Here is a 20,855-nt window from a genome sequence, read left to right as displayed (position 1 = left end):
CTCCCTGGGATCCCCCCGCCCCCCTCCGTCCATGAGACCCCCTCCCACCTCGCTGGGGGAGGGGAGCATTAGCACGCGGGAGGAAACGCGTTCCTGGGGAAATGATCAACGAAAACACGCTCCGATTATGCGTGCCTCGCAGACGGACAGGATCTGCTGAGATCGCGAGTACACGCTCACACTGCTACGAACCGCACGCTCACGCAGCCCCGCACGCACACGTGTGCACACGCGCTCACACACACACACACTCGGACGCGTGCGCACACGCACGACGCTGCTTTCGTCACGACAGCACGACTCTGCGGGATTCTCTGTGCCTGCTCTGTTCCCAGTGCTTCTCCCGCCTGAACCTGCTCGCTCCCGGCACACACGGCCGCGTCGCACACGGGCTGTCACGCACAGTGAGCGTGACGGCTGCGAGGCGCGGTGGCTTACTCGCCTTCCAAGGCCGCTCGATGGCGCTGAGTAAATCGTCTGGCCGGCGACATCCCTCGCGGCCCAGAAGCTCCGAGTCTGGCTTCTGTCATCTCGTTCCAAACACCGCTCCTGCGTAGCAGCCTGGGCCTCTGGATGGGAAATCTGTTGCTCCTTTGTTAGCCCTCACAACGGGCCAAACAGCGCTGCTCTGCCGTGGACAGCTGGCGCCGACCCCGCGGGGGACATGTGCTGGCCTGGCTCGTCCAGACCCCTGGCTCCCCCAGGCTGGCCCTGCCCTCTCCCGCCCCCAGGAAACCAGAGACCCCATTCCCACTGCCCCGGGGGCGCAAGCTGGACCCTCAGACCCCTCCCCACTTGCCGGGAAGGGCAGACGCTCTTGGTTGCGGTCGTCGAACTGCTTCCGGGGACGCTGCTCTGAGCCCTGAGTCCCGGGGCGCCTGGAGCCTGCCCACCCCCCCCACGCCCCCAGCCTGCTGTCAGTCTGGTTCCACTGGGCTTTCCGGCACCTGCAGTCGAGCACTTCAGATGTCACTTGCGGGTTCTGGTGCCCCTCGATCCCCCGGCCCTTGTCGGGAAATGAGGACAGAGGCACGCACCAACGGACTCCCGCCTTCTCTGGAAATTTCAAGGCTTGATGATGAAGACATTAGCTCCCAAGACACTTTGGTCTGCCGGGAGCCGAGTGGGGATAATTTGCTTCTTCCTGTGACAGCTGACGATTCGCTTCATAGCAGCACGTCACCGTCTCCGACTGACTTGCCTACACAGCTGGGTCACTCGAGAAAAACACGCTTCTGAGAAAATACAGTTGGAGGCTCCCAGTGCTATGTCCTCCCCAGTTCACCAGCAGCTCTGCCCTCGGCGTCCACCTGAGCCCCCGAGCAGCCCGGTCCCGGTCTCTCCGCGGGGCCCTGTCCTCCCCAGGCCTGCGGGGCGCCGTCCTCCCGGGGCCCGTCCTCTGCGACCTGGTGGCACCGGGCGGTCAGCCCCCCCCACCCCCCGCGGTCTCCCCTCAGTAAGCTAAGGGGAGTCACCCCGAGGCCAACAGTCCACCCCCTTCCTGACCCGCCCGCACACTGACAAGGAGTGTCTGACTTTGTCGGAAAACGCTAATAAGGGAATTTGGGGGAAGAGGCCAAGCCAGGACACGAAGCGCGTTGCAGGTCAGGGAGGCCGGCGAGGGGCACTGTCCTCGCGTTTCTACACACTTAGCAGAACCACGTCTGGGGTCGAATAAAACTGTCTATTGAAGGGCAGTCCTCTCTGCCCGCTGTTGAGTCGCCGAGCCGGGAGCCAAGCGGGCGCCTCCTTTCCGCTCAGGAGTCCACGGAGGCGTCTCCTGCTTGAACGAAGGCCGTGGAAGGAGAGGTGAGCCCCGAGTAATGACGCGGAGTCACAGGGGCAGGGAGGCAGCGCAGGGGCCTCTGGGCCGCGAGCCGGGGCGCGTTTGCAGTGGACCCGCTGCCCCTGCTCCCTTCTCGTCGGGGTTCCTGCTGCTCCTGCAAAGCCTTCCCCAGGCAGAGGAGGGGACAGAGTCAGGCGACCTGGGGGCCATTCCTGCCTTGCCCGCAGGTCACAGCCTCTCCTGGGCTCCGTGTCACCCTGTGGGAAACGTGGGGGGAACTGATGAGATCTGGGGGCGCCGGGGAGACGCCTGGGTCCCCCCCCGAGACAGACGTGGGGCGGGAGCACACGCGGGGAGTATGGGGGCAGGACACCAGGAAGCAGGGCTGGGGGCAGACGGGGCAGGTGAGGCACATGTGACACCTGCTTTGCCCAGGGAGCCCATGGAAATGTCCCCTGAGCCCCACACTGGTGAGGCGTCGGCTCCATGGTCACCAGGCGGCCTTCCTTCAGCTCCACCCCTCCCTTGGCCACAGGGTCCCCCCGCCTGGCATGCACGGTGCCGTCACCTGAGCAGCGAGGGCCAGCGCGGTGGACACAGGTGTGGGGGCATCAATGTGCGGGCCACCTCTGTTTGGAACACAATAGGGGTTCCTGAGCTGGGCCAGCGTCCACTCCCCTTCATCAGCCTGAGACTTTCCAAGGTTTTCTAGGACTTTCTGGAAAGTCCTGGGGGTCTAAGACCAGCAGGAAGTCTTTGGAAAGGACTGGGCCCCATAGGAGGGGAAGGTGTGGGATGGAGACACTTCTCGAGAGTGACCGCTGAGCTCGGGTGGGGGCGGGGTCCCCTCTGCCACGTCCCCCCTCTGACCGTCTGCTGTCCACCTCAGGAGGCCCTGAGCGTCTGCCTGTCTGTCCGCGTGGCTGGTGTCCTCTGTGCCCGGGATGGCGTCTGCCCTGTTCTGGCTTCTCCACGAACCCTCCTGTGACGACGTGACAATGAAAGGAAAAGGAAGACGCCGTGTGTGCGTCCCGCCCGTCCCCACACGTCCCTTCGGCAGGCGCGAGTCAAGGCCAGTCCACGGTTCCGGGAGGGAGAGGTGACGGTTGGTTCTTTGATGGCCAGGCTCTGTCCCTGCGGGAAGGGCGGGGGCCTCCAGCCTGCCCGGACTGGACCTCGAGGACTGTCTTGCAAGAGGGAAGGACAGCGGGGTCTTAATGGGAAACAAACTTCGGTGACTCTGATTTTCCAAACTTCTGGACAGGTGGGTTTCATGCTGAGATGTGTGCTCACGGGGCTTTCTCAGGAAACGATAACCCGCCTGCCCCGCCAGCCCGGCACCCGAGACGCCGGAGGCTTCTCCGCTCCGCTGGGCACTTTGGCTTGCAGGTCCTCGGGGGCATGTGGCTGAGGCCCGGCCCTGCCCCTGGGGCGTGGAGTCCGCCTAGAGAGGTTGCCCCTACCCGGGGTCCCGAGGGAGGGTCTGCCCGTGGGTCCGGGGCCGCCCCCCGCCCGCCCGCGCCCGGCTCACGGTGTGGGTGGTGGAGGGCCGCCGTCTCCAGCCGGCTGGGCCCTGGGCCGTCTCCACACACCCCCCTCCGCCCCCGCCTGCCGCCTCCTCCCCAGGTGTCGGCTCAAACTCACGTTCTGCACGGGCCCCCCGACGCCCACGGTGCCCCCCTCCGCAGTCCCCCCTTCGGTAGGCGTCAGCATGTACCCCGTGTGGCGGGGGCCTCGCTGCGTTGCCCGCGGCTCTGTGCTCAGCGGCGGCTCCGGGCCCGGGGGCGTCTGCTCACGGCACCGAGGCTCCCACGCGGCAGCCTGGCCCTCAGCCATCCTCAGGGACCTTCGGAGCACTGGGAGGCTGAGCCCGAGGCCGGGCCCAGTTAGGGGGGAGAATGAAGACTTTTGCCTTCAGAGGTTCCTAGCTCGCTTTGGGGGCTTTTCTTACAGCTGGCACCCTTTCCACCTGCCCCTCCTCTGTGGCCGCATGTACCCTGCCACCCTCTGCCCTCCCCCACGTCATCCAAATCTGCTGGTGAAATAGCCGGTACTAATTCAGACTGAAAGGTAAATGACTGCTAAGTCTTACAGTGGCCCTTTCCTTTATATCTTAGAACAGGATTTTCAGGTTTATTTACTTTTTATAATAACATTATTTTTTAATTTGAGGGGGAGGGGGAGGGGGAGAGAGAATCTTAAACAGGCTCAGCGTGCAGCCCAGCTTGGGGCTCAACCCCATGATCGTTGCCGGGATCGCGACCTGAGCCAAAATCAAGAGTCAGACGCTCAGGGGGCCTGGGGGGGCTCCGTCGGTGGAGCGTCCGGCTTCGGCTCAGGTCATGATGTTGCGGTTTATGGGTTCGAGCCCCGCGTCGGGCTCTGTGCTGACAGTTCGGGGCCTGGAGCCTGCTTCGGATTCTGCGTCTCCCTCTCTCTCTGCCCCTCCCCTGCTTATGCTCTTTCTCTGTCTGTCATAAATAAATAAAACGTTAAAAACGAGAAGAGCCAGACGCTCAACCGACTGAGCCACCCGTGGACTTTACGCCAAGAAATCCCGGGTCTGTGGCCGGTCCTGCCTGGGTGTTGGGAGGTGGGCCCGGGTCAGAGCTGCCTGGGGCTCAGCAGTGGGGGCCGCTCCCCAGCTGGTGGACACATCTTCCACCTCCCTCCCCACCTCCAGCCGAGATCCTCATTCTGAAGCCGTGGAACAGGACGTTCAGTCACAACTGGGGACATCAGAAGAGTGACAAACCGTGCGTCTCTCAGTCGACTGTTGTCCTTGGTAAACAGGGAGGCATCTGCCGCATTTCTCAGCTGCAAGGAGAGAAAGAGAAAAGGCTTGTTTAATCTGGTGCTTGGAGATAACAAGTCGAGAGCTATTTAGACGTCACCTGTCATCCTGAGCCCGGGAGGCTCCTCTTGGGGCTGGATTCACAGGGAGACACTCGGCATTTTCCAGAAGTAGCCCCTGTCCCCAAACACAAAGGTGGCTCTGCCAGATGCGTGTGGCCAAGATACCTGGGCATATGGCCCCGGGGGGCTCTCCGAAGCGAGGCGCCCACCCCACCCTGAAGGGCCCCATCCCCTACGCAGCTCTGGTCTTAATTCAGTGGTTGTTGCTCATGGCGTGTGTACTGTTGTCAGAGATCAGAGGTGGCCAGGAAGGGGACAACTCAGCTGCCCGCTTATGAGCCCTGCAACTGCAGCCTGGGGCAGAGGAAAGGAGCTGGGACAAAGTGGGGCAGGGGAAGGAGCGGGGGAAGAAGGGAGAAGAGGAGGAAGGGAGGGGGAGGGAGGAGGGGAGGAGGGGGGGGTGGGGAGAAGGGGGAGGAGGGAGGAGGAGGAAGAGGGGAAGGGGAGGGTGGGGGAGGGGTGGAGGAGAGGAAGGAGGAGAGGAAGGAGGAGGAGGGGTGGAGGGGAGGGGCATCTTGGAGGAAGAAGCCCGGAGGACCCTCCTCGCCAAGATGTACCCTCCATGCGGTACTTCCTTGTGATCAGACAGGCGTCCCCCAAGCTTCGTTATACAACCCTCATTTTATATACATATTTATTTAAATGTTGATTTGGGGAGAGAGAGAGAGAGACAGCGCAAGCAGGGGAGGGGCAGAGAGGGAGGGAGAGAATCCCCAGCGGGCCCCCCACCGCCCGCGCAGAGCCCAACACGGGGCTCAAATTCACAAACTGAGACCGAGACCTGAGCTGAGATCGGGAGTCAGACGTTTAACCCACTGAGCCCCCCCCAGCGCCCCTAACCTTCATTTTAAACGACGCCCCTGGTGTTTCTCAGGACAAGGACTCCGCCGTCCGCGGCCATGACCGGCTTTACCTGGCCCCTCCGGGCCCGGGGCGCTGCAAGAACGCGTTTATTTCCTGAGGGGCGGACCGTCCGGCCGGGCCGGGTGCTGGATGGTCAGCGAGCCGGCCGCTCGCCCTGGTGGGCCGGGTGCAGGCCCAGGCAGCGGGAACCCACGGTCTGCCCTTGAACACGTCCTGGCCGGGGCGCCCGCCCGCCCGCCGCTCCAAGTGCGGCTTTGACACCCCCCCCCCCAACAGCCGCTGGCCTCCGCCGGGGGGAGCGTGTGCACAGCAGCAGCGACCCTGGACTCACGCTTGGCGTGCCGCGTGTGTTGTCGGACTCTCCCCACCAAGTGAGCTAGACGGAGGGATGCGCTAAGAAAAGAAAGAAGACAGTTCGCCCACAGGGCCGCCCTGTAAGGTCCCGCGTGCCGTGGACCCACGCGGTTCACACCCGTGTTGCTCGAGGGCGGACGGCGCCCGCAAGGTGCTCCCAGGCCCACGGCCCCTGAGTTCACGCTCTCTCCCCTTCAGACCAAACGAGAGACGCCCCACGGGTGAGGCCACCGCGGGCAGCGCAAAGGGACAGTGTGCGGAGGTGCCCCCACGAGCCGTCTCTGGGGAGCCAGGGTAGCTGGGGGGGGGGGGGTGGAGGGGCAGAGCGGCCGGGTCCTTCCCCCTTCCGGCCCCACCGGCTCCACCCGCCCCTCCCGTCCCTCCATCACCACCATCCGTGTTGCTAGGACAGAAGAGGGGTCCACCGGCCCGTGTGCCCTAGCTTGACCGCCCGCTGGCTCCGGACGGGGCTGCGGGGCCCGCAGTGGCTCACATGTGCTGCTCCGAGCCTCCCTGGGAAGGTGGCAAATACAGACACAGACCAGTCTTCATTACTGTGGGTGTTGTGACGATGCCAGGGCCCAGACGGGGCCAGCAGAGGACGGGACTGGGGACCTCCAGGCTCTGGATGAGTGACTTCCGGGGGCGGCGATGCCCCTCGCGTTGCTCCCGTGCACGTGAGTGACTCCTGGGGGGGAGGTCCTGGGGGGGTCCTGGGGACGGCCCCGCACGACGTGCAGTACCGATCACGCTGTGAATTAAACACAGAACGTAATTACCGCGGGAGCAGCCCTTAGAGGACAGCGGATCATACACAGAACAGGCGTCACACGGTCATCAGATGCGCGTTTCTAACGTGCTGCCGATTAAAATAAATCTGAGCGTAAATGATCAGAGTAATTGCTCTCTACACCTCGTCTCTGTGCCCTAGGGAGCGGCCAGCACGGCCACTGGCCTCCGACCAGATCAGAAAGGGGCCACCTGGGGGCCTGGAGCCACCAGGGGTGACCGGGCATCTTTGGAGCTCCACCCAGACGGATCAGCTCTTCCTCTCCTCGCCCCGGGAGGCGGGTCCCCATCCGGGCCCCATTTGCGGAGGGGAACACTGAGGCAGAGGGGCCAACATTCCTTGCTCAAAGTCAAACCACCTGTGAGTGCCAGAGCAGGGACCGGAACCCCGCCCCAGGGTCAGCACTCTAGAAGTGAACGTGTGTATGTGCGTGCAGGGGCACGGCCACGCGTGCACACGGGCATGTGAGCACACGTATGCCCCAGAGTTGAGTCTACACCCTCAGGTTGCTTCCCGCCCTCCCCCAAGGGGTGGCCCCCCCTAGGCTGCACGTCGGGAATTTGGGGAGGGCTGGGTGGGCGTGGTGCTCGGGACCCAGCAGCCCCCCCACTTCGGAGGGAGGTGTCCCGTGGGAGGTCCTCGCACCGGTGCTGCGGGCAGCCTGTCCCCGGCCCAGGCCTCTGGCCAATGCGGCTGACGGTGGGGCGTCCCCCGGGGATCCAGCCAGGAGGCGGCTCTCCCCGGCCACGGTGGCCCCGTTCCCCTGGGGCCTCTGTCCTGCTTTTTCTCCCTCATCCTGTGTCCACACACTTACCTCGTGTCCACACAGTTACCTCGTGTTAACCGTAGAGGTTTCCACGGGGACTCGGACGGCCCGCGTGGCAGGACACCAGGCGGCTTCCGCATTCCCAGTGCTGCGTGTGGCCGCTTCCTTCGGGGACGTCTCGGAACCGACACCTGATAATTGTGCCCGGCCCTCCCTGCACGGGGGCGGGGCCGTGCCCTGGACCAGGACCCCCCTCAGGGCCCAGGGCTGAAATCCTGCCAGAACGACAGACATCGCCCCCAGCTCTGGGGGCCGTGTGGCCGTCCCAGTAAGGACCGGCCTCGTTAGCAGACCTCCCTCTGGTCACGCCCTCACGTGCTGGGCAGGGTGGGGGCTCCGGGGTCCCCTCTCATGAAGACATTAATCCCATGACGAGCCCCCCACCGCTCCACGGGGGCCAGGCCCTCAGCATGAGAACATTCGATTCATGACATTCGTCCCTGCCAGCGTGCCGCCGTGGGGCCGGTCGGATCCTCAGTCTTCCCATCTGTAAAACGGGCAGTTCCACCCCCCTGCGGATGGGGACACGCGGCTCTGGGCACAGGGGCCACCCTCCCCACCGTCCCCCCATCTTCCCTCGCCCCGTTCTTCCTCCTGCCCTTCCAGGCCTGGGTCCCAGGACTCATCTCTGCCGCACAGAACGTGTCCGCTGGGAGCTTTGAGGCCACACGGCTCCGGCGGGACGCAGTGGGGCCAGGGGACACCGTTCATGCTGTGGGGTGTGAGCATGTAGACTCGACTGACCCCCTGACACACTCTGCCCCAACTCCTTCTTTGGGTTCTTGGTCCAGATGCCGAAGCCAGGCTGCCATCTTGGAACACTGGGGTGGGAAGGGGGTGTGAGGGGGCGGGAGGAGGTGGGAGGGGGTGGGAGGGGGTGGGAGGGGGTGGGAGGGGGTGGGAGGGGGTGGGAGGGGGTGAGAGGGGGTGGGAGGGGGTGGGAAGGGGTGGGAGGCAGTGGGAGGGGGTGGGAAGGGGTGGGAGAGGGTGAGAAGGGATGGGGAGGGGTGGGAGGGGGTGAGTGGGGGTGGGATGGGGTGGGAGGCGGTGGGAGGGGGTGGGAGGGGTAGAAGGGGGTGAGAAGGAATGGGAGGGGTGGGAGGGGGTGGGAAGGGATGGGGAGAGGTGAGAGGGTTGGGAAGGGGTGGGAGGGGGTGACAGGGGATTGGAGGGGTGGGAGGTGGTGGGAAGGGGTGGGAGGGGGCGGGAGGGGTGGGAGGGGGTAGGAAAGGGTGGGAAGGGGTTGGAGAGGCTGAGAAAGGATGGAAGGAGTGGGAAGGTGTGGGAGGGGGTGAGAAGGAATGGAAGGGGTGAGAGGTCGTGGGAGGGGTGGGAGGGGGCAGGAAGGGGTGGGAGGTGGTGGGAGGGGTGGGAGGGGGTGGGAGGGAGTGAGAAGGGATCGAAGGGGTGGCAAGGGTTGAGAGGTGGTGGGAGGAGGTGGGAGGGGTGAGAAAGGATGGGAGGGGTTGGAAGGGGTGAGAGGGGGTGGGAGGGGTTGGGAGGGGGTGGGGGGTGGGAAGGGGTGGGAAGGGGTGGGAGGGGGTGAGAAGGGATGGGAGGGGTTGGAAGGGGTGAGAGGGGGTGGGAGGGGTGAGAAAGGATGGAAAGGGTGGGAAGTGGTGAGAGGGGGTGGGAGGGGTGGGAGGGGGTGAGAAGGGATGGGAGGGGTGGGAAGGGGTGAGAGGGGGTGGGAGGGGTTGGGAGGGGGTGGGAAGGGGTGGGAAGGGGTGGGGGGGGTGGGCCACAAGGTCAGGCCCTGGCAGCCCCACGCCCAGGATCCCACACATTGGAACCGTGCTCCTCTCTGATGGAAGCTGCTGTCCCTTGCGGGCGGTGACACCTCTTCCTGGGGCTGACCCGGGACCTGCCCCTCCAGCCTCTCGTCCCCACCTCGCCCACAGGCCGGACCACCGGGGGATCTCCAGTGTGACTCCGCCAGCCTCGCCTCCAGCCCGAAGGCCCGTCTCCTGGTTGGTGGGAGGGGCCTGCTCAGCCCCGAGCACTCTGCCCCCCAGACCTGCCCCTGCTAGTTGACTCCTTGACACTCCGTGTCCCCGGATGCCCTTCCCCGGCCCGCCTGGGCCAGAGGTCACCCAGGTGAGCCTGGCGGACCCCATCCTGGGGACCCCACGGGCCGGGGGCGCAGCAGGGCAGACCGGCGTGGACGCGGCTGTCAGGACGTGCTTATGGGGTGCGCGTGTGCACGGAAGATGCTGTGTCCCCTCGACGGCCACAGCGCGGCCCGCGGTCAGAGCCCTGCTGGAGGACATTACCCCAATCCCAGCATCGAAGTGAGCAAAACTGTATTTCAGCCTGGAAAGGGCGGGGAGAAGCCGGGGACTTTGTTTCTTCTGTAAGGAGTGTGACCGACGCAGCGGGGCCCGTCCACACGGCGGACTGTCATTCGACCTTAGACAGGATTCGGGAAACGGCCTGGACGGCACCTGGCGAGCACAGCAGGCGTGGAAGACGCCATCGGTGCGGTCCCGCCCACAGCAAATGCTCCGAGGAGGCAAACAGGGAGGAGAGTGGATTCGTGGCTGCAGGGGTGGGGAGGGGAGCTGGGGGGCGCAGGCCAAGAGGGGGTCTCCGTGAGGAGAACGTTCCAGCCGGCCTTGGCGATGCTGGTCCAATCCTGTGAACAGACCAAGACCCACTGAGTTTTCCCTTATTTTTTTTACGTTTATTTATTTATTTTCAGAGAGAGGAGGAGAGGGAGGGTCAGAGACACAGAGAGAGAGAACCCCCAGCAGACTCCGTGCTCAGCGCAGAGCCCGACAAGGGGCTCGATCCCATGACCCTGGGATCGTGGCCTGAGCCGAAATCAAGAGTTGGACGCTTAACCGACTGAGCCACCCGGGCGCCCCTAGTTTACTTTAAGTGGGTGATTCGTATTTCAATAAAGCTGCTTAGAAAAAGACACGAGCTTAAGTGAGCACCACCCCAGCTTGGACCCTCTTCGAGGGCAAAGACAGGGTGGAGGGAATCCAGAGGTACCAGCGTCCGCCAGGATGAAGGGGGTTTGAGGGCCTCCTCCTCCGGGGAGAGGGCATTGGCGCACCTAAGAGGGTCCCAGCGCCCCTGCCGGGCTGTGTGTCCCCGGGCCCGCGGCCCTCCCGCCCGGCCTGGGTTTGCCGTGGGGACCTCTCAGGCAGTGTCTCCCCCGTTCCCCACCGCTCAGCATAGGGCCTGGCATACAGTAGGTGCCCCGTCAATTCTCGAACGTGGTCCAGAAGGCCAGGGAGGCTGTTTCCTGCTCACCACGTAAACCTTGGCCAACGGAAGCGGCCGGGTCAGGATTCAAGCGTGGGGAGTGGAAGGAAAGGCCCATCCGGGACGTGGGCCCACGTGGGCCGGCTGGTGAGACTGGTGTCCAGGACACCTGTGAGCTGCCCCCAGGGCCCCCCCGGGCCGTAGTTGTGGACTCTCTGGGCTCCACCTGGGAGGGACTGCGTCAGATCTGGATACCCAGGGAGAAAGCGCAGTGGTGGGGGGGGGAGTGTGTGTCCCTTTATGTCCCCTCTCACACACACGCACACTCTTCCTGAGCTACCTGCTGAATCCGGCCGTCCCCATCTGAATCCTGGTGCTGCGGGTCACTCAGGAAAGTGGGACCCTGGGTTGAGGGCTCAGGCCCACCCAGCTGGCGCTGGGCCCCCGAGGGAGGGGACCCTTGGGGCACAACGGGGGTCACTGGCGAGGCGGGTGGCGAGAGGCCAACCGGGAGGGCGCAGGGCCGACAGGGCGCTCGTCCCCGGGGCAGCCCGACACTGGCTTTGGGGCGCAAACTCACAAAAACCCACACGAAGGGGGTGTACGAACATCAAACTCTGCACCTTCGTAGAAAGAAAACACATTGGCCAGAGAGGTTTGCTTTAAATATCAAAATATATTTATTTACACATAATTTTAACTGAGGACATGCGCAAACATCCCATGGGAGTCCCAGTTTCCTCCAGGCAGAGTTCACGAATGACCGCTGAGCCGGCCGCTATGCCCACCACACGAGCAGGTAAAAAACAAATTCTATAAATAAGGTTCTGCAAAATATTGGTCCATAAATATCTGCTTTTGCGACGCGTCCCGTCCCGCTGCAGCTCTGAGGATGGGAGGGGACAGCAGGGACCGTGCCTCTGGGGACGGCCGCCTGCCTAGCTGCCCCGCATCAGAAGAGACACAGGAAGTCAGGGCCAGGCCGGTCCCCAGATGCGCCGAATGAGGCCCGTTCAGGAGCACGGCCGGTGACACGCCCCGGCGGGGGTCAGTGCTCTGTAATTCCCACCCCGCGGTGTCGACGGTGTCACGATGAACGGGAGCAGCACGAGCCCCGTGTGCGCGCCACCGGCAGTGACGGACGCTTCTCCAGTCTCCAGGACAGAACAGTGACTTACGAACCCCCCGGCGGCTGCAGCTTCACACCGGCCGGCAGGTGGTTCTGGACTTTCTGTAACAGTGCAGCTCAGATCGCATAGAGAGACTGAAAATCATGGCTGTCGACGCGTCCGGGGTTCTCGAGGCCCCCGGGCAAAATCCAGTGCCACGCGGCTCTGTCCGTTCACGGACTGTGAGAAGGGCTGGGCTGCGGGGCCTCGGTCTTCCTGAGCCGGAGGGACCGTCACACTCTCCCCCGGGGCCAGGAGGGAGGCGCGCCGCGTCCCCCCATGCCTTGCGTTCTTTCTCTTTGGCGTCTCTGAGACTCGGACGTGCGGCCCCCACCAGCTTAGTACCCTCAGGATCCTAGGAGAGATTTTTGGAGGGTCCTCAGCCCTGGGGTATCAATCGGCAAGGGGTCAGCCCTTCTGGGGAGAAATCAGACAGCGCTTGCAGGAAGTGCCAGGCAGCTGGCTCGTGTCCCTGGGCGGACGGGTGGGCGGTCAGACGTCACTCTGGAGCTGGAGGGCCGAGGGGGCGTCCTGGAGGTCCATGGGGGTGTCGGAGGCCGAGGACTGGCTGGGCAGAGAAGCTTCTAGGCCATTGGGAGCCTCCAACGGATGCCTGTACAGGAGGCAGGCGGCGGCAAAGAACAACAAGCCCAGCACCTGGGAGAGAGGAAGAGGCCAGGTGGCCCGGTTGCTCCTGAGGTCCCGAGGACCCTGCTTCCGGAGAGAAGACCCGTCTTTCCTGCATAACCCGCCCCTGCGTGGACACCCATACTGTCAGTGAGGGAATGAAAACCAGCATTTGACGACATACTGGCCCTGGATGGGGTGGGGGGGCTCGTCCTGGGCTGAACAGTGCCCCCCCCCCAAGAGCTGCCCCGTGTCGACCCCCAGAGCCTATCGTTGGAGCGGTGTCTTGGCAGGTGTAATTAAGTTCAGAAGGTTGAGATGAAATCATCCTGGGTGTCGGGTGGGCCTGCCTGCAGTGACAGGTGTCCTCGTGGGAGCAAGGAGACAGTGGCTTTACAGAGACACCCAGGGGAAGGCCACGCGACACAGGGGCAGAGACGGGGCTGGAGCAGACCCTCCGTCAGAGCCCCCAGAAGGAACTGACGTGCGGATTTCGGACCTCTGGCCCCCAAAACTGAGGAATAAAGATCTTCAGGGTTTTTTGTAATTAAAAAAAAGTTTGTTTATTTTGGGGGGGGGGGAGGGCAGAGAGAGAGGGAGACACAGGATCCGAAGCAGGCTCCAGGGTCCGAGCTGTCAGCACAGAGCCCGACACGGGGCTCGAACCCACGAACCGCGAGATCATGACCTGACCCCGAGTTGGACACGTAACTGACTGAGCCCCCCAGGCGCCCCTGTACACGTGTGTGTTTTAACGTGCGGATGCTGGGTTTTAGCGTTTCTGGGAGCATCACCAGCCTGATAAGCCTGGCACCCGTGTCCACTCTGGCGCAGGGATGGGAGGGGACGCGTTCGGAACCTGTCTGCTACTCCTGCTGAAACTAACACTGACCTGAGAAGCCACCGTAACCGCTGTGCTGACGCAGAGGGCTCATCGTCTGGGTGGACAGACGGCCCGGGTACCAGCCTGTTGCTCCGGGCACAGGGGCACAGAGGAAAAGCCGGGGGCAGCTCCCAGGAAGCCATGTCCCCCTCCGACTGACCCCTTGCCTTCCTCTGGGGTCACACAAATCCTTTCTCACACGTGGCTATTATTATGCTAATCCGTGTGGAGATAAGCCCAGGGGGCTGAGGATTCGCCATCCCCGAGATGCTTCCAGACAAACGTGAGGCAAGGGGGAGACCCCTGAGCAGCCCCCCCCAGAAGAAAATCGAGACACTCCTACAGGCTGGCCGCAGGATTTCACTTCATTGTGAAGGTTCCGTGTCCCTTCCTCCCATCGGGGAAAATTCAAACTATAAATACCGCGCTTCTCCCCACACGACATGAAACACGTGATAAAGCAGGCAGTTTCTCTTCCCAGGGTCGGGCGGAGGGTGGGCCAGCGCCCCAGGCACCTCAAGGTTAGGAAGCCGGAATCGCTCAGGGGTCCATAAGCCCCGCCCCCACTGCCCCCAGACGCGGACAGGCCCGCCAGAATCTGCCCTCGCAGGACGGAGCGGGGTCTCATCCCTGCAAAGCCCTAGGGGACCGGAGTCTGGGGCCGGCGGCAGAGGGGAGGCCCCGGCAGGCAGGGGCTTCGTGGGGCTGGGGCCCCACAACGGGCTCTCACTTGGGAGGGAGGCCGCTTCTGGGAACCGGGGCCCTGGGCCCCGCCTCCCTCCAGCGCGCCCCCGCACTCACCTTGTACACCAGCCCGGCGATGAGCATGTAGCGGCTCATGGCCGAGTTCTGGTACACGAAGCAGGAGCCCTGCTGGCCACACTGGTCCTGCCAGAGCAGGCACGCCTTGTCGATCACCCAGCCGAAGGCGATGGGCCCCGGGATGCCCCCTGCAGAAAGAGGCTCACTCAGGACCCCAACCCGCGCGGGGGGGCCAGAGGGGGCGGGTGGGCAGCGAGAGACCCAGAAAGGTGACGTCAGTCAGCCACTGGTGTTCGCGGGGGGTGCGAACGGGACGTAAATGTTCCTTTCTGGGGACTTGGCACCAGGGGGGGAGGTGCCGAATCACCCGCGACTCCCCTGGAGCCTTTGTGCTAATGAGGAAAAGGCAAATAAATGACCATGGGTCCCCCTAGTGGACGGTGAGGGGATGGCGTCCTTCTCCAAAGCGGGCACTAGCCGAATGCACACGCGCCGCGTGAGGAGACACAGGCCGGGTGCCCTTGTGCAGCGAACGCACTACACAACTGTACGTGGCTTCCTCACAGGGCACAGTACCTAGAGTTCTAACCACAATCCACTGGATTCCCAGCGCAAACGATCTCTGCCGGTCGCAGACACACCTGAAACGTGAGACGGCCGCGTCAGCGCCCGGGGAGGTGGGGCCGTGTGCCAAGTCACACCCCCCACGCTAGCAGCCAAGTCCTGGCCACGCCCCAGGCTGCGTGGCCACCTCCCCGGGTGGCAAGCACCTCACAGAGGCAGTTGGCTCTCTCCTGCCGCGGTGTGTGGGGGGCCCGGCACGTACCCCGCGGGATCTGCAGAGCTCCACCGCAGCGCGCTGCAAGGGAAGGTTCTGGGCCTGAGCGAAACCCAGGCCCGGGCTTACCGTAACGTTGCCGTGAGCGCAGGAATGCTGCTGAGGAATGTAAATATGATTACAACGAATATGAAAACCAGAAGGAGGGGCTTTCTTTGACAAGTTGAGGTGCATTTCCCTGCAGTGGCATGGCCAAAACCAGAGGAAAAATTCTGAGGGACACAGCTACAGTCTCGGTACACCTGAGGGGCGCAAACAGCGCGGGTTACCGGAGGAAGGGGCAGGGGCCCTCCCGGGGCGCGGACGGCACGGGGGGCGGCGGCCACGCTCACCTTCTGGCCGCCGGGGCCGGGTTCGGCCGCCTCCGGGCAGCCCGCGTAGCAGGGCGAGAAGTACGTGAGGCCGTCGGAGCCGCACACGGGGCTGTAGAGCTCGGGCCGGCAGCCGCAGGCCGCGTTGCAGGCGGCGGCCAGCTCCAGGCGGCCCTGGGGCAGGAGGCTGCGGGCGGCAGACGAGGGGGCGGTGGGGCCGGGGCCGGGTGGGGAGCCCAGCCGGGGGCCTCGCGCCCCCCGCCCCCAGCCACGGCCTCCGGTTCCCGAGGTTCCCGGTGCTCCCCTCCCTGCCTCCTGCCCGTGGACCCGCCGGGCGTTCTCACGCCACGCAAACCGCGCTCCGCTCTGCTCTCCGTGTGCGCGGTGCACTTCCCCCGACTTGGTGGTTGGACGGGCAGGTGGCTCAGAGCGCACGGGGCCAAAGCCCCCCCCCCCCCCCAGAGGCGCCAGCCCCTCAGGTGGCAGCTGTGCACCTGCACGGCTCAGGGGCGCGTGCACACGGTGGCCATCACGGACGCGCGGGCTTCCTTCTCTTTCCACTCAGATGGAAGACCCCATGCCCATCCGGACCCTTCCCGCCTCCCTCAGCACCCTCCCTGGGAGCTGGCCCAGGGCCCGCCTGCCTCCCTCCCGTGGCAGCACGGTCCTCGTGCGGGGACCGTGGCGGTCCTGTCGGGGGACAGTGCTCCCACGGCCACTGTGAGGTCTGCGGTCCCGACCCGCCAGCGGCACCAGGAGTCCCTGAGAGGGGCCGCCCGTCCCAGCGGCCACCGTCGCAGCCTGCTTCAGATATTAGCCTGACCGGCTGTCGCTCTCACATTCCCGTGAGTCGGTCGCACACGGGAGCCGACCCTGGGCCACCTTCCACGTCCACACGTGGAGAGCGCCTGGGTGAGCGGAGTCTCGTTTTCCAGATGGGAACCCCGGGCTTGGGGCTGGGACGGAGCCCGGGGCTTCCAAAGGGCCGATGCCGGGCTGTCTTTCAGCGACCATTAGCCCTGACCTTCTCCAAACAGTGACCGAGTCCCCACCCCACCGCCGCCATCCCCCGGGGCCACCGGGGCCTCCGACGGGTGCGCTGGGCTCTCCCCTTCTCCCGGGCACCTCTCGGTCCTTACCCTCCGTGGTAGCTGGCGGTCACACCCGCCACGGGCACGTTGGGACAGTGCATGAAGAACACGAAGATGGCCAGCAGGCTGGTCAGGGCACAGAAAAGGCATAGCTTGATGATGCCCGCACCACGGAGCTTGAACTTGTTCACGAAGAAGCCACCCAGGAAGGTGCCGCCACCCCCGGCCGGCACCACCAGGTACCCTGCGGCAGAGGGGACGTGCTCGGTGAGGGCCTGCGGGGCCGCAGGGGCGGGGCGGGACTGGGAGGGCGAGAGGCCAATAGCCCGCTGCTGCTGCCCGCCTGACCGGGAGGCCGCCCAGGGACTGTGCTCCCCAGAAAACCACAGCTTCTGCGAGTCCAGCCGTGAGCCACCTTCGAGAAATCCGTGGCCCGCGCCATTTCACGTGAAGCTGGGATTGGTTGGCGCGCAGCTCCCAGGCCGTCCCAGGGACGGGGTGCGGACGGGTGTGGGGCTCGGTGGGCCTGCCTTTCCAGCAAGGCCCAAAGCCGGCTCTGACATGGACCCCTTCCAGCTCTGGGCTGCAGCCCGGGGGACCCCGGAGCAGGTGGCCGTTCTGGGACGATGTGAGCACAGGGAGGGGCCGCTTTGGGAAAGGGGAGGCGCTTGTGGATGGGGCCGAGAGGCCAGGCAAGGAGGGGTGTCTGCGGGCATTAGATAGGGGGACGGGGTCCCTAACTCAATGCCCAAGCCCCGTGCCGGAACAGAACCCCGAGGCCTGGGGGGCGGCCTGCACTGGCCCATGTGCTGCCCAGACGTCCCCACATTCCACACGGGGTGTTGACCCTCCCGGCCAGGATCCACGCCACGTCTGGCACGGCCCGGCATCGACCCCTCGTCTGGTGACGTGTCCCGCCTGGTGTGTTCTCCGTGAGGCTGCAGGTGCCCTCTGGGCAGCAGCAGGAGGGGGTCTAAGCAGGGCCCTCGTTCTCCTGGGGGGCCCCGCCTGGCTCTGGCCACAGAATGTCTCTGGCCGGGCGGGTGCCGGGGCTCCGACCCCACGGTCCCGTGAAATCCTGGGACGCCGGCCCCCCGGCTCCCGGGTGCGACCGGGCCTGAGGGTCTGGGTGCCACCAGCCAAACCCTTTCTGCAACAAGCCAGGGACGCTGGAGGGGGTGAGCGGGCGTCACAGGCGACGAGCTCGCCCCGGACCCTCCCGGCCAGAGCGGGCCCCCCCAGGAGGTCAGCACGCTGCGGTCCGTGCTCCCCACCTCCCGGGAAGGACCATCGGACCCACAAAGCAACACTGCGCACGGCCCAGCACCCGCTCCGGGAGCCTCCCCGCAGGACCACGCGCCCGCGTGTCCTCGCCTGCACAGGAGCCGCGTGCGCTTGTAAAAGAGACTCCGGAGACCCCTCACTCGTCCGAGAACTCACGAAAAGTCAGAGGACCCCGAGGATTCAGCGGGTTTTCTCACCGAACAAGGTGGCAGCTTCCGAGGCGCTCAGGCCGAACTGGGACTCCAGGAACTTGGGGCCAAACGTGGACATGCCTGCGATGAGTGTGGCCTCGGTGGCTCCCGCCAGGCACAGCAAGATGAACGTGGGGTTTTTCAGTAGGAGCCAGATGGAGCTGGATGGGGAGACGCGAGAGAAGAGACAGAGGGTCAGAGCAGGCCAGAGCAGGGAGGAAGTGCCCTTCCAGAGGGGGCTGGGGAGTGGGGGGCCCTCCACGTCTCCCCCAGGGCGGTCAGGACGGGGTGTGAGGCCGGCGGAGAACCAGCTCCAGGAAAGCAAGCTGCTAAATCAACCTCCTCACCGCCTCCGCCACAGTTCAGCTCTGGCGCGGGGAGAGACCCCGAGCAACCACACCACCGTGGAATCACTTGGCGGTGGGGGGAGTCAGGAGCCGGGGGCTGGGGGAGGCGGCTGTCCCCAAGTCCAGGGCTGGCCAGGTCCCCACGGATGGGGACCGGCACTGAAGGCTGGGATCCTTTCTCAGCCACCAGCCCTCGAGAAGGGGGCACAGGGGGCCCTCCAAGGAGCCTCTGGGTGGACCCGGCTGGTGTGTACTTTGGGGGTGGTGTCGTAGGAATCCTGAGGAAGGACCTCGGCCCTGGCCCCTCAGACCTGACCTGCCCGTTCCCCAGTGAGGCCAGCCTTGCTTCCCTCTGGGGATCAGGACGGGGAGCCCTGCACGGCCCCGGGGCGCTCTCGGCCTCAGGTCTCACCGAGAAGCGGAGAGACCTCTGTGAGCGCCCGACGCGGGCTCTGACTGCTGCCCGCCTGCGTCCCCGCCCCGAGCGACGGGCTGGGCACCAGGCCCTGCCCCACACCACCTGCCCTCGCGTGAGCACGTTTCTCCGAGGGCCGCTGGCTCTGGCCGGACTGCTCTGCACCTTGTCGGGGATTCGGGCCGAGCAGGGCTGGCGCCCGGGTGTGCCGACCACACACGCAGCATAGAACACAGCACACCGTCCTTACGGGGCAGTGGAGGCACGACGTTTGGAGTGGGAACGAAATTACAGCCACGGGGGGTCCACAAGTTCGGAAGCTTGGCCTCGGGGGGCAGCCAGCCGCCCGCACTTGAGGCTCTAATGCCTGCTTTCCCGATTCCCGGAGCCGCCAGGCGGCAGGTGCCTGGACCTGGGCACCGAGGTGCCGACCGGTACGCTTCTGTCCCTGGCCCCGGGGAGTGATGTGGTCTGGGGGCAGGGTTCTCTCTGGAGCCCCGGGTCACCGCAGGGCAGCGCCTCCCTCTCCCGCACCTACGAGAAAGCAAACCCTGGAACTAAATGACTACCCTCAGCCCGCCGTGGGGGCCGGCTCTGAAATGGCCCTCGGGGCTTACGCTCTCCGGGTCTGCAGCTCAGGGCTGTGCCACACGTGAAGCCCGTCCTCGTGAGCCCCGGCCCCGGAGACCCCGCTGCTGGTCGTGCTCACACCGGGAGGGAGCCCAGAGTCCCTGCTCACATCTCGGGGCACCTGCCACAGGCCGGCAATTGGATCTTGGAAAGTAGGCACGTGCGGTGCAGCCGTGACTAGGCTTTGCAACGGGACACGCGAGCAGGTGGCCGGGAGGAGGCGAAGGAAAGACGCTCCACGCGGCTCGTGGCACCTGCCCCGCCCCAGAGCGACACACATGCAAAACTGACTTTCAAGCCGGAAGACTGAAAACAATGCTTTTTGGTTAATTATTTGGGTCCCATGTCCATGAAGGGAAGAAGAGGGATGCTGGCGGGTGGGGGCTCGGGGGGGGCCCGGGGCACCGGCCCCTCCCCGGGACCTCCTCTGTTGGGGCTCGCAGGTCCTGCCTTGTGTGGGGGACGCCCTGTGTCTGGCTGGCCCCTTCCCTGGGTCTTGTTCAGATCGGCCCAGGCTTCGGGGCGCTCGGCTAGGCTTGGGGTTGGGGGGGGCAGGTGACCCTCCCCAGGGTGTGCAGACTTCGTCCCAGGCTCTAGGTGGCTCTGCTAAAATCTGGTGTTGAATTTGCTCGGAGAACTAGTCGTGATATTAACAGAGGGCACACATTCCAGGATTTATTTTATTACCGGCAACTGGCTAGGGAACTAAGCCTGGACACAGACCTCTTCTCGGCCCTCTGTCCCCAGCGCTGCTGACGTGCTGGGTCCCTAGCGCTGCGTGTGGGGCACTGGTGGCCCTGCTCCAGCTCAGAGCGCCTCCCCGTGGCTGCTGGGAGATGGGGTGACCCGGCCTTCACACAGACGCTCCTGCGCCCCTGCCCAGTGCGGCCCCTGGCGGCTTACCTGCCTTGGGGCACCCTGCTGAGCGGGCAGCTCTTGGGTGGCCCCACAGGAAGCAGGAAGCAGGAGAACAAAGCCCGAAGTGAGGCAGGCCCGTCCACCTTCCACCCCTAGCACGCCGGCCCTGCCTCCTCTCCACGGGGACAGCAGACAGCCCCGGGGCTTCCCCGGAGGCCACCTTCGGCCCCGGTGCCCCTCCACCCTCCCCACAGCGCAGGCAGGCAACGAGGGCTCATTCCTGCCACCAACAGCCCCTGGCCCTACGAGGCCAGTTAGACACGGCCGTTCCTGGGCTCCGGCTCCAGACTACCGGGGGGCAGGGGAGTACTCAGCGAGGCCGAGGAATCAGGCTGGAGGCCGTCCGGGGGCTCCTTCCCCATTCCCTCGAGAGCCCCCTGTGCGATGCCTGGTCCCGTGAAGAGGGTATGGGCAGCCAGGAGCCCACCCCCAGGGCCCCGAGTCTCCCTGAGACCAGAACAGGCCAGGGGTCCATGAAGCCCACAAAACAAGACCAGGCCACACCCAAGGGAGAGGGGACAGACCAGGTCTCACGCAAGGGAGGGGAGCACATGAGGAGTGGGGGCTGGTGCAGGGCAGTGAGGGCAGGGGGCCAGAGACAGTCCCGTCCCTTCCTGGGTCATCAGAGGCCTCAAGGCAG

General features: G+C 65.2%; 1 protein-coding gene across 1 annotated transcript in view; it reads right to left on the bottom strand.

The window, feature by feature from the left end:
- Positions 1–11,405: 11,405 nt before the first annotated feature.
- The window catches only part of SLCO4A1 (solute carrier organic anion transporter family member 4A1), a 24,946-nt gene continuing 15,496 nt past the window's right edge, over positions 11,406–20,855 (bottom strand). The window contains exons 6-12 of the mRNA XM_081795403.1: positions 17,912–18,066; positions 16,479–16,674; positions 15,361–15,526; positions 15,098–15,270; positions 14,767–14,831; positions 14,230–14,378; positions 11,406–12,575 (exon numbers count right to left, since the gene is read on the bottom strand). Of these exons, the coding sequence (XP_081651529.1) occupies positions 12,411–12,575; positions 14,230–14,378; positions 14,767–14,831; positions 15,098–15,270; positions 15,361–15,526; positions 16,479–16,674; positions 17,912–18,066 (1,069 nt within the window). The 3' untranslated portion in view covers positions 11,406–12,410. The remainder of the gene's footprint in view (positions 12,576–14,229; positions 14,379–14,766; positions 14,832–15,097; positions 15,271–15,360; positions 15,527–16,478; positions 16,675–17,911; positions 18,067–20,855) is intronic.

Source organism: Panthera onca, chromosome A3, assembly GCF_046562875.1.
Source record: "Panthera onca isolate mPanOnc1 chromosome A3, mPanOnc1 haplotype 2, whole genome shotgun sequence".
In the NCBI taxonomy this organism is placed as follows: Eukaryota; Metazoa; Chordata; class Mammalia; order Carnivora; family Felidae; genus Panthera; species Panthera onca.
The sequence above is the reverse complement of the archived record's forward strand: the minus strand, read 5'-3'. Positions and strand labels throughout refer to the sequence as shown.